We start from the raw sequence: 15,076 nt of genomic DNA on the forward strand, positions 1-15,076 counted from the left end.
AAAATGCATTTTAAAACACTTTTTTCATTTAAATGTGAAGATTATGGCTTGTTATTTAAATTTTTATATTTTTTTTATTTTTTTGCTCCCCGCTCCCCCCTTGACCTCGGCCAGGGCCGAGGGACAAAAACTTTTTTAAATATTTGCATCGGCCTTAGTGTTACAAAAATATCAAGTACTTTTTAAAATTAAATTAGCGATTAAGTGTTTTATTCCATCCTTCATTATCATAGCCATGGTAGAATAATAAATGTTTTCTGTGACCTTTTTGGCCGTTATAAATATTTGTTTAAAGTAAGTAAAAACAACAACAAAAAAATTAAGTTACTATCCACCGCTTAAAAATTTCAATTTAATAAGCGATATAAAATACAATACAATACACACATACATACATCCCAAGTTCGATTATCCGCCATTTTGGCCGCCATGATGGATTTTAAAATTCTAAATCATTTTAGAGTAGTTTTGGGTCATTCTTAAGCTCAATAATAAAAACGAGACAACAGCAAATTTCATAGATTTGATCAGAAGATTTGATGTTTTTTTTTTGCGGATTGAGGCGGGATAGCTAGGATCAAGCCCGGTGATTTTTTTTCGAGGCCTTCGGATAATCAAATCTGGACTAAACAGTTTTTTGTACAAAACTATCGTAAAAGCGCTCATGTATACTTGAGAAAAAGAACTTGCATTACACGTTACAAAGGGGGTTGGTGCCCAAGCAACACACTTTGTCAGATAATCGTATTTCCTAACTGGTTGTATAACCAATCCGCCTCGTTACCACAACTTGTTCTACAACTCCTGTGAACTGGAAAAAGCGCACTTTTTTTGTTGTATAACTTGCCAAAAAAAAGATGCAAGTTATCAGAGTAAGTTATACAAATGTATTTGACAACACTGTGCTATCTAACAAGAGATTCAGCGATAAAAGGGGGCGTGGTTAACGGCTGTGCTGTCAAATCAAAGCGCACACTGGAAAGGAAAGTTAGATTGAAAACAGCTATCTAACCGTCGACTAACTTACATGTAAACAAACGTTTCCTATTAGAATTTCAATCAAAGACGAAGCTAATAAAAAAAGTTCGCTTGTTTCTGCAAGATTTATTTAAAATCATTCGAAATTGAAAAAAAAAGAAAAACAATCATGGCGCGCATGTGATTAGTGTGAAATTCCCTGCATGGCGAACTTTTAGATTTTCCTTTTTTGATGAACTACCTCTGTCCCAAGATTCGATCCGATGACTTCGACGATTTGTTGTTATCTCCATGGCAGGTCCCGGCGCGCTTCCACATCTCTCCACGAGGCTTCATAGTAAACAAGCTGGCCCAAGCGTCAATAAGAAGGCTGCTGTCTGTTTGGTTAGCTAAAGAACTTAACTCCAACGAAGGCTGTCATTGGAATTGAAGTTATATAAAGTTGTTTCAAATCAGTTTTTATAACTCCATTATATAGCTTTGTTATAACAAACCGTTTCAACTGTCATTTCGATTACCGTACCACGGAGTAATATTGAAAATCGGTATGATTTTGATTTGTTGTTTTCTCTATCATAAACTCTATAAGCTGATAATTTTTGTAGCTTTTACCACAAATGAATCGGTCAACAATCAAAACTATTGCAATTTTCAATACATAAACATTTTTGAAACTCTAAATTCCTCATGTACAAATTCACACCACCTAACAACACGCAATGTCAAGTTGAATATGTATGTTGAGCATTAGTTATATAATCTATTCTCCGATAACATTTGTGTAACAAAGTGAGAAAACCTAAGGTTATTTATAGAATGGTTGGCCACGCCCATTTTTTAGAAGATGCCATCACATGGCATTGTTAGATAAGCAGTGAAGCAAACGGTGCAATATTGTTTTTATTCAACAAACTGTTTTCGAGTAAAATTTTGCAGATGAGGGAACAGCATCTTGGCATATCAGCACTTTGACGTTCAATTACAGCTCATAAAAAGTGTTTTCAAGTGAAATAAAGTGATAAATAGCCCAATAGGAAGTGAGCAAGCAAGTTTCTATCAAAATTGTTCCAAAATAAATTGTTTAAATAGTGAAAATTAGCAAATTGGATGGAGTTAGGAGCGAGTGCATATTCCCTATGTTGTGTGTTAAAGTTGGAAAAGAGTGAAGTTGACTGTGTTTTAATACTTGTGTGGCACAAATCTCAAGAGTTACATAAGTCAGTTATACAAGTAGTGAAACAAACTGTTATTTAACCAACGTTGAAATTTTTTCTCGTATGTTGATCAAAAACAGCTGTCTAACTTTTATTCAACAGACGACAAGTTATGAGTGCTACTTGGGTGATTGCTCATCAGTTACAAACTCGTAACGAACAAGGTCGAAAATCCCAAATCTTATATAATTAAAAACAATAAAATGTACCGCGATTGATCAAAATCAGTTTAACCCTCTACTGCCCAATTTTTTTTCGAAGACATCTATTTTTCGCGTGTTCAGGAACTCATTTTGAGCAACTTTTGTTCTACGAAAATTTTTACTTCTCTCGTTTTATGTATTTCTTGTTTCATTTTTTTTGTATTTTTATTTGCATTTATCTTGTTGACTTCTTGTTTTTTTTTTTTTTTTTGATAGTATTTGATCTATTCTACCATCTCCTATCATTTTGCCTATCTTATTTTTTCATGTTTTGACAGTCACTTTTTCAATCATTAAAATTGTATAAAAATGCGTAGAGACATAGTCTGGGAGACTACAAAAATTACTGCACACTTTTTTTGCGCAAAATATTGGAAATGTTATAACTATAGTAAAAACACAGCCAAGGTTGACCCCTAAAAAGACCTTTTTAAAAACATTGGCAAAGTCACATAAAGCAAGTAAAACTTCCAACCCTAAAATTATCTTAAATTTTAAGAGTTCTTCTTTCCAATGCTTTTTTAAGATCTAAAATTGGTTGAAAAATTGAGTTTTGCCCACTCCTGTCGCTTTTGAGCGTTCTTTTATCACGTAACGCAAAAACTCGGATTTTTAGACCCCCCCCCCTCGTAACAAAATGTCCATACAAATGTCAAAACCTCTCCCCCTCTCACTTCGTCTCACCATGCAGCTGCAGCTTTGTTGACAAACAAACGGAGCACGCGGTCGCGTAATGGCAGCATCGAGCCAGAATTAGGGGGGATCATGTGGTTAAAAATGAAACTTTTTTCAAGAAAAATAATATTTTTACGACGCCGAACAAAAATGTAGTGGTTTGTCATTAGCGTGTAAATCAGCCTGTGGCACAACAGCTTTGACAGGTTGCGCTATTATTTTGTTTTTTTTTTTTTGTCTGCTTTCACAATATGTATTCAATGTAATGTATTCTACTTAAACGCTCAACCAAACAACAACAAAAAACACAAATTAAGTTAGTTGAATGACGTATTAAATTTATATAACAAAATCTAAAAAATGTATTTAATAATATTAGGACGTTTTTTTCAAACATACAAACGTTAAGCGTTCAAAAACGTTGGAAAAGTCGTTATGTATTCGGAATATTTTGCAGTGCTGCCAGCAAATCCTCACGAAGAAGTATCCACAAGAAATATTTTCAGGTACAGCCGCAAAACGCGGTTTGCAAACATGTATTTGTGAACTTGTTCATCGATTATTCTTTGTTGTCATGCATCTGTCGAATTCTACCTTGGTTTGTTTATGTTTTATAGAAAGTGGTCCTTTTGACTTCATGTGTCGCAAATTTGTGAGTAAAATGAATGCTCTCTAGCGAGGGTTTAACAATTTCATCACTTAATCTATTCTACAATCTCAACTCGTCCTGCTAGGTATGAAGAAATTGACGTATTAGTTTTAATTCCCTGCTTAGAATCTTTCCAATTTTAGTCAATTTCCCATCATGGACATCAACTTACAAATAGCAGCATTAGATTATACCACCGAGGAAGAACCTCGGTTGTTGATAACTCTGCTACCAGTGCCAGTGGTTACAGTCGTCCCAAAAACCTTCTGCTCGTTCTGCCTTCGGGAGCGTCCCTTAGACGGTGCCTACTACGGGTATAACATCGAAAACTCTCATCCCATTCTTCGCGAAACCATGGAGGAGATTTTCGGGCCCAAATTCAAGCTGGAAAAGTTCTCGATTTGTACTCCTTGCTGGAACATGATTCAGCTGATGGATGATTTCAGGACATGTTGCTTCGAGGCAAACAGCCGCGCAGAACGGATCAAGAGCGGGCTCAAGAGCGAGGACGACTGGTTCACGCAGGATACGGTGAAAATGATCGAAGCCATGCATTCTGCGGTACGGGATCAGATCGAGCAAATCAAGACGAGTGTTGCCGAAGCGATCCATGAACCAAACTCAAATAACAATGTGATAACAATAGATGATAGTGATGATGAACGGGATAGCACAAATCTTGTGATTGATGATCAGCCGTTGGAAGATCAAACTGAAGATGCCATTGAAACGCAAGCGGAAACAGAGAATAGTATTATCGAAACGAGCACACCCAATGTGGATCAGATACCAGAAGAGCAACAACCTGACCCTGATAGCGATATGGAGGACGCTGGACCTAATACGCCACCGGAAGTTCCGCCGTTCAGTATAAAGGTTGAACCTGAAGATAATGTTAGCGAGGAAAACTCCATGCAGTTGGCAATCGAAGCGCAGCGATCGCCTCTCCTTGATCGTCCAGACAACATTGTTAAAGCAGAACCTACCGACGAGGCAAGTATACTTCCACAAATCTTAATACACAATATCAAGTCTGAAGTGGTGCTGCCCGAAGAGAGCATGGATGCTGAATATGGCAATCAGACTACCACACCAGAAGACCACGAACGAGCAGTCCACGAAGAAGCGGAGCCCGATAACCTGTTCACGGAGATTTCCGTTGAAAACATCAAGATTGAAAAAGATGAAGTTAGGGAAAAGATCGCCAACTTGCTGAACGCACGGGTTTTACAATGTGGAAGATGTGGCACTTCTTTCAAGTTCAAGCGAGGGGTTATTATCCATCTTAAAAACTGCAAAGATCAAACTGCCGTCGGACCCGACGTGATGTACACCTGCCAGATCTGCTGGGCATCGTATCGATCGAGGACAAACTTTAAGGCGCATATCAATCAACACATTGGTAAGAATGCTCATTTTATTATACATAAATGATAGATTTGTGTCATTTCTTCATGTATGAATACTATCCATCTGGAATGTATTCTTTGGACCATCCCCTACAAAGCTGTATTTATTTGGGGTGTATTCATGTTGCTCCCCTGACCTGTAGGATCGATTGAACGAAAATCAAAAAATCGCATGATAGTTTCCATGCACCTAAACTTTGAACCGCTGAGGACAGGCCAATTCTCAACCAAATGCTCTGATATTTGGCATATTTTTGATGTTTTGGGCAACACCGAAATGAATAGTTATTATTTTTAATTTGGCACTACTGAACAATTCTCTACTAGGGGAACAGCACCTAATTCCAGCGTTCCTCTAATGTTGGCAGGTCAGAACTTTGACATTCAATTAAAGCTAAATAAAAGCGTTTTCAACTGAAATCGAGTGCTAAATAGCTCAATAAGAAGTGAACAAGCAAGTTTCTATCAAAAGTTTTGCAAAATAAGTTGTTTGAATAGTGAAAATCAGCAGATTGGATGGAGTTAGGAGCGAGTGCTTAACCTGCCAAACATACGAGAATTTCCCCTAAATCGTTTTTTTTTTAATTTTTGTATTTTTTAATCCACCTGAAACTTTTATGGTGCCTTCGATATTCCCAAAGAAGCCATTTTGCATCGTTAGTTTGTCCATATAATTTTCCATACAAATTTGGCAACAAACAAAATGATTTATAAAAATTAAAAATCTGTTTCTTTTGAAGAAATTTTTTGATCTGGGTGTCTTCGGCAACGTTGTAGGTATGGATAAGGAGTACACTGAAATAATGATACAAGGTAAAAAAGTGTGATTTTTAATTTAACTTTTTGTCACTAAAACTTGATTTGCAAAAAAAAACATTTTCAATTTATTTTTATTTTTTTATGTGACATAAAAAGCCAACTTTTTAGAAATTTCCAGGTTGTGCAAATAATCTTTGACCGGGTTGTAAGACTTAGACATAAATTTTCCTGTTTTTAAACTTTTGCAAGGCAATATCTCAGCAACTAAGAGTCATATCAACAAAGTTCAAAAAAGTTAAATATAGACAATTTTCTCAGCTTTTAAAAAATATTTCTTTCAAAAGTGGGCAAACATGTGCACCAATTTGAAAAAAAAAACTGCGACTGTTTCATAAAAGTTACGGTGCAATTTATCAAAATTTCACAATAACTTTTTGATTGCAAATGTGATTTTACATCTAAAATTGAAGTTGAAAATTTTTTGCGATCAATATTTTGATTTTTTGAAAAAATCAGTTTTGATTCCAAAATTCATAATTTGGGCAAAGATTTTTTGCACAACCTGGAAATTTCAGAAAATTTGGCATTTAAAGTCCCCTAAAACATATAAAAAAAATAAAAACTAAATTGTATATTTTTGCAAACCAAGTTAAGTTAAAATTTTAAATCACCATTTTTTTTAACCGTGTATAATTTTTACAACTACAACTTTGCCGAAGACACCAAACCGACCAAAATCATTAAAAAGATTTAGATTTTTGAATTTTCATGCATAATTTTTGTATGGACAGCTGCCAGGGGCAAAACAAGGCACATGCCCAACATTTCAATATTTTTGATTCTCTGATTTTTTTTGAATGTAACTGATACAAACGACCAAAAAGTGCTTCATTTTCCGAATTCAAACTTTTTAGAATTGATGAGAAAATTCAAAGATTCCATCTCATGCAAAGCCTTTGTTCATGGTGTTATTTGCAAAGTTAGCGTCGATTTCAGGAGACTACGCTTCAAAAATATCACAAAGGGACCATCCACAAACCACGTGGACACTATTTTGGGAATTTTTACCCCCTTCGTGGTCAATGGTCCATACAAAAAAACTTATTTGTATGGATCATGGACAATCGCAATACCCCCTAAAGTGTCCACGTGGATTATGGATGGTCTCAAATATTTCTATATCATTTTTAAAATTTTGACAGTCTGGCATTTAAAAAATAATCCTGACAATTTTAAATAAAAAAAATAAAAGTATAAACAGTAAAAAGTCCGAATATCACAATATTCCAAAATCAGAATTTCAGAAAAAAACTAAAATTCTGAAAGTACAAAAAAAGGATTCAAAAATTCGAAAGCAAACTAAAAAATAGATTCAGAAAACCAGCAATTTTAAATTTGAAAATTTCAACCCTCCGCAACCAACGCAATCTAAAACTTCGGCAATAACTTGGTTTTCCAATGTTTTTAAAAATGTATCTTTTTTCTGGGGTCAACTTTGGCTTTGTATTTCACTAATACGTCCCAGACTGTGCCTCTACCAATTTTTAAACTATTTTAATGTCATTGGCATCATTGGATAGTAAAATAAATATGATAAATTAGCTAAGCTAGCGTGACTATTGTTTAAAAGTAACATCTTTCTTGTTTCAGATCACAAACAATACAAATGCCGATTACAGTGTAAAAAACATTTCTTCGGACTGAAAGGGCGCTTGAAACACGAAGAAAAATGCAATGCAGACATCAGTTGCAGCGTTTGTGACCGCTCCTTCGTGGAAAAGGAGCTACTTTTTGCACACATCAAATCAGCTCATGGAAAAATTACATTTACCTGTGGAATATGCGACATCAGATTTCCGCACAGGTGAGGATTTTCTGCTGTGTTATTTATCAAGTATTATTTTGGTTTTTTTTGTGACTATTTCAGGGTTGCACTCAGGAGGCACAGTTCAAAAATGCATAAGGAAAGAGCGGGAGGTATTCCCTGTCGACGATGCAATATTCACGTGTCCAAGACCGCTCACGAAGGAAACTTACACGTGAAAGAATGTAGAGAGCGTTTCACTTTCGACTGTAATGAGTGCGATGCTAAGCTACAAACTCCTTCGCATTTGAAGACTCACAAAGAATTGTACCACGACGAGCCAAAATATGATTGCAATTTTTGTGAAAAGAAGTTTAAACGCAAGTAAGTTGGTTTGGATCAATTCGTGCGCAGCGCAAACCTTTGCTTTCAGTTGCCTAAAAGGTGTTTTTTTTCAACTTCAGGGAGATCGCCGTTAAACATCAAATAACACACAGCAAAGCAAAAAAGAAATTTCCTTGCGCGAAATGCGATAAAACATTCGGAAGTACAACTAACCTTAAAAGGCACATGAATGTACATCTGCCCGTTCGCCCGTATCCGTGCCCAACCTGCGAAAAGAGGTTCTCCAGCAAACAGGCCATGGAAATACATGCCAAGTTGAACTGTGCGAATGTGAGAGAAGGCAAAATAACATGCCCGTTTTGTCGTAAAAAGTACTTGGTTCGGTAAGTTCAAACGTTCTGCAACTTGATGGATTTCAACATTCTTGGTAATATTTTCAGAGCTACCTTCAAAAAACATATTGAAGAAAAACATTGGGAGCAGTTACAAGATTCTGCATTTGAATTGCAAGTTGATACGATGTGAGTCGACCGGTGGAATTGCTACAAAAGGTTCAAGCTCCTGTTGTGTTGTGTGTCTGAAAAAAATGTACCCGTAGAAATAGATTCTTTGATCTGAAAAATGTAATCGTCCTACTTCATGTAAAAAACGTTACTTAATCCACCCTTAGTTAACTCGTGCCTAATGCCGTAATGCTATCCAAAATAGACACAATAGGGCGAACCTTTCAGTGTTCTATCAATTTGACTCTTTATTCATACCAGCAGATCTTTATAATCCAGTTATCGTATGTGCTTACAACTTTTGATAGGGTTATCAGATCTTTAATCTTTTGAACTCGTTGCGAAGGTCTTTTGACTACCTGTACAACGATAGGTCGCATGATAGATACGGACAACGTTTTCATCAAAATATCTGAGATCCGCCCTCGAAAAAGTGCATAAATAACAGATCTTCAATGGTTTGAGCTCGTTAGAAAGGTCTTTGAAATACCTTTCTGAAAATGTATAACATGATGGGGTTTCTCACAAAAACTACCCTTTTACAATCTTTCGGACTTTTGCTGAAATCGTTTTTTTAACATAACTTTTGAAGTACTTTACTAAACTCTATATTATTCTAAAGCGACTTATAGCACCCCAAGATGAATCGAATGAGACCAAAACAGACAAAATAAGTTGAGCCAGTGCCGAAATAATCCAAAGCAAAATTTTACATTTTGCCCAATCCTTACCGATTGTGTATCGATTACCAGCACTGGCACGTTTTGCCACCTAAAAATGGATTTAACTTGAAAACGGTGCACTTTATCAAAATTTCACTTAAGTACTATTTAATTGCAAATTTGATTTTACATCGAAAAATGAAGTTGAAAAATTTTTGCGACCAATATTTCGATTTTTTGAAAAAATCAGTATTGATTCAAAAATTCATAACACGCTCAAAGATTTTTTGCACAACCTGGAAATTTCTGAAAAGTTGACATTTGATGTCCTCTAAAACATATTAAAAAAAAATAAAAAAAAAATAGTTGTTTTTTGCAAATCAAGTTTTAGTGACAAAAAGTTGAATAAAAAATCACCAAATTTTTTTTACCGTGTATCATTTTTTTCCAGTGTAGTCCATATCCATACCTACAACTTTGCCGAAGACAAATTCTTTCAAAAAATACAGATTTTTGAATTTTCATACATCATTTTTGTATGGCCAGCTGCCAAATTTGTATGGAAAATTATATGGACAAACTAATGATGCAAAATAGCTTCTTTGGGCATACCGAAGGCACCAAAAAAGTTTCAGTCGGATTAAAAAATACAAAAAAAACGAATGACCGAAATCTGAGAGAACTGCTCAGCAAAAATCAGATGAAATGACGCGGAGATATGATTTTTTGAAAAAAGGGGTTTTTGCAAAAAAATACGAAAATTGCCATTTTTGAACCACCCTAGCACGATGTAGGTCACTCTAATGGTCAAACAAAAAAATACGGGTCTAATTATTTTGGCCAAGGAACCCCCAGACAAATTTTGAGCCCGATCGGAGAACTTGTTTTCGGTTTAGGCTTTTTTCAATGGAATTGCTGTATGCATAGGTACTGTAAATTATTGCAAGCCATTGTTCTTCAAATATTGGACGAACTATAGAGTTATCTAAGCCCGATCTCACGCACACTAGCTTACCATTTGTTTTTGCTGGCGGGTACAAATTTTAACCTAAAAACCCTTCGTGTACAAACACGCAATACATACGCACGTAGATAACTCTATGGCAAAAAATAATCAAATCGCGAACCTCAAACTAACTTCACTGAAAATGTACTTTTGAAAGAGACAGTCGTTGACCAAACATGGTGAAATGAAAAAAGTAAGCTTAAATAAAATTTTATAAATAACTGTAATCAAATAAAGATAGATAAAAATATAAATGTTGAAAATCCAATACGAAATTTTAAGAGAACAACCTTTTACCAATACAAATAAGCCCAGTTTAACGGCTACCTTTGCTTGGTAAAAAAGATGTGAGGTGAACGAGGAGGTAAATAATGGTTGTTTTGACAAGCATCGTAAACAAAAAAATAAATGTTTGTCAACAAGTTTATAACTAACAAGCGGTGTTTCATACAATAACTAAAATAAGCTTGTAAGTTAAGCGTTTCTAAATAAAATAGTTTTTTTAAATTGAAAAATATTTGTTGTAGAATTCTGCTGGAATCTCAAAATTAGTTTTAAAGGATATTTATCACAGTTATTAAGAGTGTGCAAATATGTTGACCATAAACGGAACACCGACCACCGTAGCACCAAATCCGGATGCAGCACCGCATTGCGCCTTCTGCCTGCGGGAGCGTCCCCCAGTGGGCAAATTTCACCTGTTCACCGTGACAAACTCGTCCAGCATCCGCACCATAATGACCGGCATATTTGGGTTCGAGTTTGACGCCGCCGATTTTACCGTTTGTACGCCGTGCTGGAGTTTGGTCCAGACGGTGGACGATTTCCGGACTTGCTGTATACAGGTGAACGAGCTGGGAAGGGAAATAAGCCGGGGGTTGAAGTACGAGGACGAATGGTTCTCCGAGGGGAACATGCGAGCAATTTACAATGTTCGAGCGGCAATCCAGAATCACCTGGAGAGGATAGAAGATTACCGGTATGTCGATGAAGAGCAGGTCGAGGATGTGGTTGAACAGAATGAGACCATTGATGAAGCTCAAGTTGTGAATAACGTAGCAAGGCAGGATCTGGTTCAAAATTCCAAGGAAGTACCAGACGAACAGTCGTGCAACATAATCGAGTGCGAAAAGTGTCTCAACTGGTTCATGACCACTGCTCAGATCGAGTATCATCTGTCACGTTGCCGTGGGCCGAGAAAGCCAATAGAGGAAGCACTTTACGTGCATACTTGCCACCTCTGCCATGAAAGGTTCAATCGTCCATATTTGCTAGAATCACATCTCAACTGGCACAAAGGTACAGATTTTTAAATGTTTTTATTCAACAATCTTCAAGTTTCTTCAATTTCAGACAAAAAGCCTTACAAATGCCGCATCAAATGCGACGAAAAATTCTACGGCGTCGAACTAAGATACATACACGAAAGATCATGCCCGGGAGATCCCCGGTGGAATCGCGGCGTCCCTCAAACTGCAACAAAAGCCGTTCCAAGTAGCAAGAAACCTAAACCAAAACCGGCACCAGGGACAAATAAAAATAAATTTGAGTGCGACATATGCGGCAAATTGTTTTGCAAAGAGTTCGTAATCTTCGTGACAAATTTTATTATTTTTTTTTCTAATGTCAACGTTATTTCAGGAGAATCATGATGTCCCATCGCAGAGAAATTCACAATCCGCCGAAATACCGGTGCAAGCTTTGTGGTAGAGAGTTCAGGCGTAAATTTTCGTTTAATGTACACCTGAAAAATCATGAACGGGGAATAATCCCGCTCACTTCAAAAACGGCAAGCAATGTTCAAAAAAGTGTGTGAACTGATATTTACAGTTCTTTGTGACGTTATCAAATCATATATTTTATGCATCATTTTCTTTTAAAATGAATGCATAAAATGCCGGCAAAACACCTCGATTCAAAAAATATATACAACTCAATGAATAAAATTTAACAATCGCAAACATTTTTTTTAATCCTATTTCCTAAATTCTGCTCGAAAATTTCGATTTTCATAGAATATTTTTCCATATACAGCAATTCCACGCCAAACAGGCTCAAATTTGGCATGGAAGTTTTTTGGCCAAATAATTAGACCCGTTTTGGCGATTAGTGTGCTCCTATCCAAAATAGAGTGGTCCACAAAAATGCGTTTTTCTTCGATTTTTGCTAAAACCACATTATTCAAAAAAATATATCTCTTGAACGGCTGAACAATAGGGTGACAAGAAAAATTGAAAATTTTTGAAAATATCAAGAGATACCCCCTGGCTCGATTCTTTAGGCAATAATATGTAATTGAGCCAATGTTGAGCCAAATCGGTTAAGGTTAAAGGGTCGCTTTTTATCATTAAAGTGTATATGGGGAAAATCGCTAAAATGTATTGGGGAAAAAATTCGCTTCTGAATTTTGGCAGCAGGTGGCGCAGGTCTCACCTAAATTTGTTCAAGTGTGAGATTCTTGTAGGAAATTCAATTCTCAACTTTGTCGAAGGGTGCAAGAAGATCCGAGTTGATCCTGATGAGTTATTAGCAATGCGATGAAAATAAATTGGCTTATATACTTAACAGTAGTTATATAAGGAGTATATAAGACGTATAAGAAAATACTTTTCACAAAAAAAGTCACAAAAAATCAGAATCAACTCGGACGTTTTGCACCCTTGGGCAAAGTTGTAGGGAATTGAATTTCCTACAAGAATCTCTTACTTGAACAAATTTAGGTGAGACCTGCGCCCCCTGCTGCCAAATTCTGAAGCGATGTTTTTCCCAATACATTTTAGCGATTTTCTCCACATAAACTTTAATGATAAAAAGCGACCCTTTAACATATTTTCCCCTGATTCCTTGTAATATTGGTTATGTTATGTAAAATATTACAAAGAATCAAGGAAAAATATTTTCAGATATGAGCTCTTTGGTCCCGAGACCTTCAAATCAGCTAATAAAACTTTCAATGGACCTTTTAAAATATTTAGCTTATTTTTTTAGGACCTCACCATATTTTTCCTTATAAGTTCAACTAATTACCTTTTTTTTAAATTCAGCCGTTCCGGAGATATGATTTTCTGAAAAATTTAGTTTTCGCGAAAATCGACGAAAAATGGTAGCCAATAAAATACGGATCTTAGGCCGATGTAAATATTTTTCAAACTTGTCCCTCGGCTCTAGCCGTGGTCGAGGGGGGAGGGGGGCAAATAAATAAAAAAATATTAATATTGAAATAACAAGCCATGTTTTCAACATTTGCATGGAAAAAGTGTTTTGAAACGCATTTTACACTAGTTCAGTTGTTTTGCAATCATTAGTTTTCAAAAAATGTAAGATTTGACGAAAACAAAAATTTTAGCAAAAAAACTTTTAGCGATAAAAACATTTTTTTCAAAAATTCAAAATATTATTAAATGAACCCAAACATGCTAGAATTGATTTTAAACGCAGGGGAATGCATTTTAAATTGATTTCAGGTGATTGCATTTAAATTTCCATTGAAATTTAGAAGTTTTTGGAAAAAAAATTCAAACTTTTGTTTAATTTCAAGTTACAATTAAAGAAATATGAAAAGTAAGCATTGTACATAAATTTGAGTAAAATTTAGTTTTATTAGGGACCTACATAGGGAAATGAAATGTTCTGGGAGAAATTTCAAACACCCAAAGTCATTCAAATATAAGGTTGAAAAACTTGTAGTTTTTCTTTGGTGCTGGCACTTTTCTTGTACCGAACAAGCACAAATATAACAAAAACTACCAGATTATTATCAACAACAGTTTTACAATACTTGTAATTGTTTTAAGTCTCGTTTTTTGCCAACATTATTTTAAATTCATTCCAACCTTGTTCTTGCATGATCTTGTTACTCGATTGGAACCCCGATTTGACAGTTCGATTGGAACCCGGAGAGTGACCTTTCGCCTCTCCATATAGGCTCTCTAATTTTTATAATTCATCTGGAAAATATTATGCATCGGTGGTCCCCTCGTTTTTTTTTTTTTTTTTTTTTTAATATATATTTATTCAAATTTCTTTTCCATGTACAGTTAAAATATTATTGAGTGTCCAATCACAAACGATGACTTTTCACCTCAATTTTAAATACTAGCAACTTTCATTTATTCATGAAATATTGTAGCTTTCGCTATTCAGTGATTTCAAATGTAGGAGGTCCTACATGTACAAAAGGGAAAAGGGATACCTTAAAACTAACTTATAAACTATATAAAGAGCGGATCAATGCAGCTGAAGACTGCAATGATTTTTGTCGAAATGCATCAATTATCTTATTGGACATAACATCCAAAGTGTCAACTTCGGCTAATTGATGAAGTTCACTGGTGCTGAACCAGGGAGGAAGTTTCAGAATCATTTTCAGAATTTTGTTCTGAATCCTCTGAAGTTTTTCTTCCTGGTTAAGCAACAGCTTGTCCAGATCGGCACAGCATAAAGCATGGCAGGTCTGAAAATTTGTTTATAAATTAACAGTTTATTCTTGAGACAAAGTCTAGAATTCCTGTTTATAAGTGGATACAAACATTTAATATATTTGTTACATTTAACCTGGATACTTTCAATGTGATCCTTGTAAGTAAGGTTTTGTCAAAACCAAGTCCAAGATATTTCACTTGATCCTCCCACTTTAAATTTACCTCATTCATCTTTATAATGTGATGACTTTTTGGTTTAAGAAAATCAGCCCTTGGTTTGTGAGGGAAAATAATAAGTTGAGTTTTGCAGCATTTGGAGTAATTTTCCATTCTTTCAAATAAGAATTGAAAATATCCAAGCTTTTGTAATCTTCTTGTGATGACACGAAGGCTTCTGCCTTTGGCGGAGATGCTTGTGTCATCAGCAAAAAGTGATTTCTGACATCCT

At 35.5% G+C, this 15,076-nt stretch overlaps 2 protein-coding genes across 3 annotated transcripts; both read left to right on the forward strand.

Annotated features, from left to right (window-relative positions):
* Positions 1-3,658: 3,658 nt before the first annotated feature.
* On the forward strand, positions 3,659-8,658 carry LOC6040956 (telomere zinc finger-associated protein). 2 transcript variants are annotated; one of them, XM_001850230.2, is made up of 6 exons: positions 3,659-3,804; positions 3,863-5,121; positions 7,538-7,751; positions 7,815-8,075; positions 8,156-8,419; positions 8,477-8,658. In XM_001850230.2, exons 2-6 carry the CDS (start codon positions 3,876-3,878, stop codon positions 8,559-8,561), a joined length of 2,070 nt encoding a protein of 689 aa, XP_001850282.2. In that variant the 5' UTR covers positions 3,659-3,804; positions 3,863-3,875; the 3' UTR covers positions 8,562-8,658. The 2 variants fall into 2 exon arrangements, with proteins under 2 accessions (XP_001850282.2, XP_038112994.1); XM_038257066.1 differs by having other exon boundaries at positions 3,664-3,804; positions 3,846-5,121.
* A 1,347-nt stretch (positions 8,659-10,005) lies between these two features.
* LOC6040962 (zinc finger protein 2 homolog) lies at positions 10,006-12,149 on the forward strand. The gene is made up of 4 exons (XM_038257867.1): positions 10,006-10,676; positions 10,735-11,506; positions 11,561-11,789; positions 11,849-12,149. The coding sequence occupies exons 2-4, from the start codon at positions 10,801-10,803 to the stop codon at positions 12,021-12,023; spliced, it is 1,110 nt and encodes a 369-aa protein (XP_038113795.1). The 5' UTR covers positions 10,006-10,676; positions 10,735-10,800; the 3' UTR covers positions 12,024-12,149.
* The last annotated feature ends 2,927 nt before the right edge of the window (positions 12,150-15,076 follow it).

Source organism: Culex quinquefasciatus, chromosome 2 (genome assembly GCF_015732765.1).
Source record: "Culex quinquefasciatus strain JHB chromosome 2, VPISU_Cqui_1.0_pri_paternal, whole genome shotgun sequence".
NCBI classification, from domain to species: Eukaryota; Metazoa; Arthropoda; class Insecta; order Diptera; family Culicidae; genus Culex; species Culex quinquefasciatus.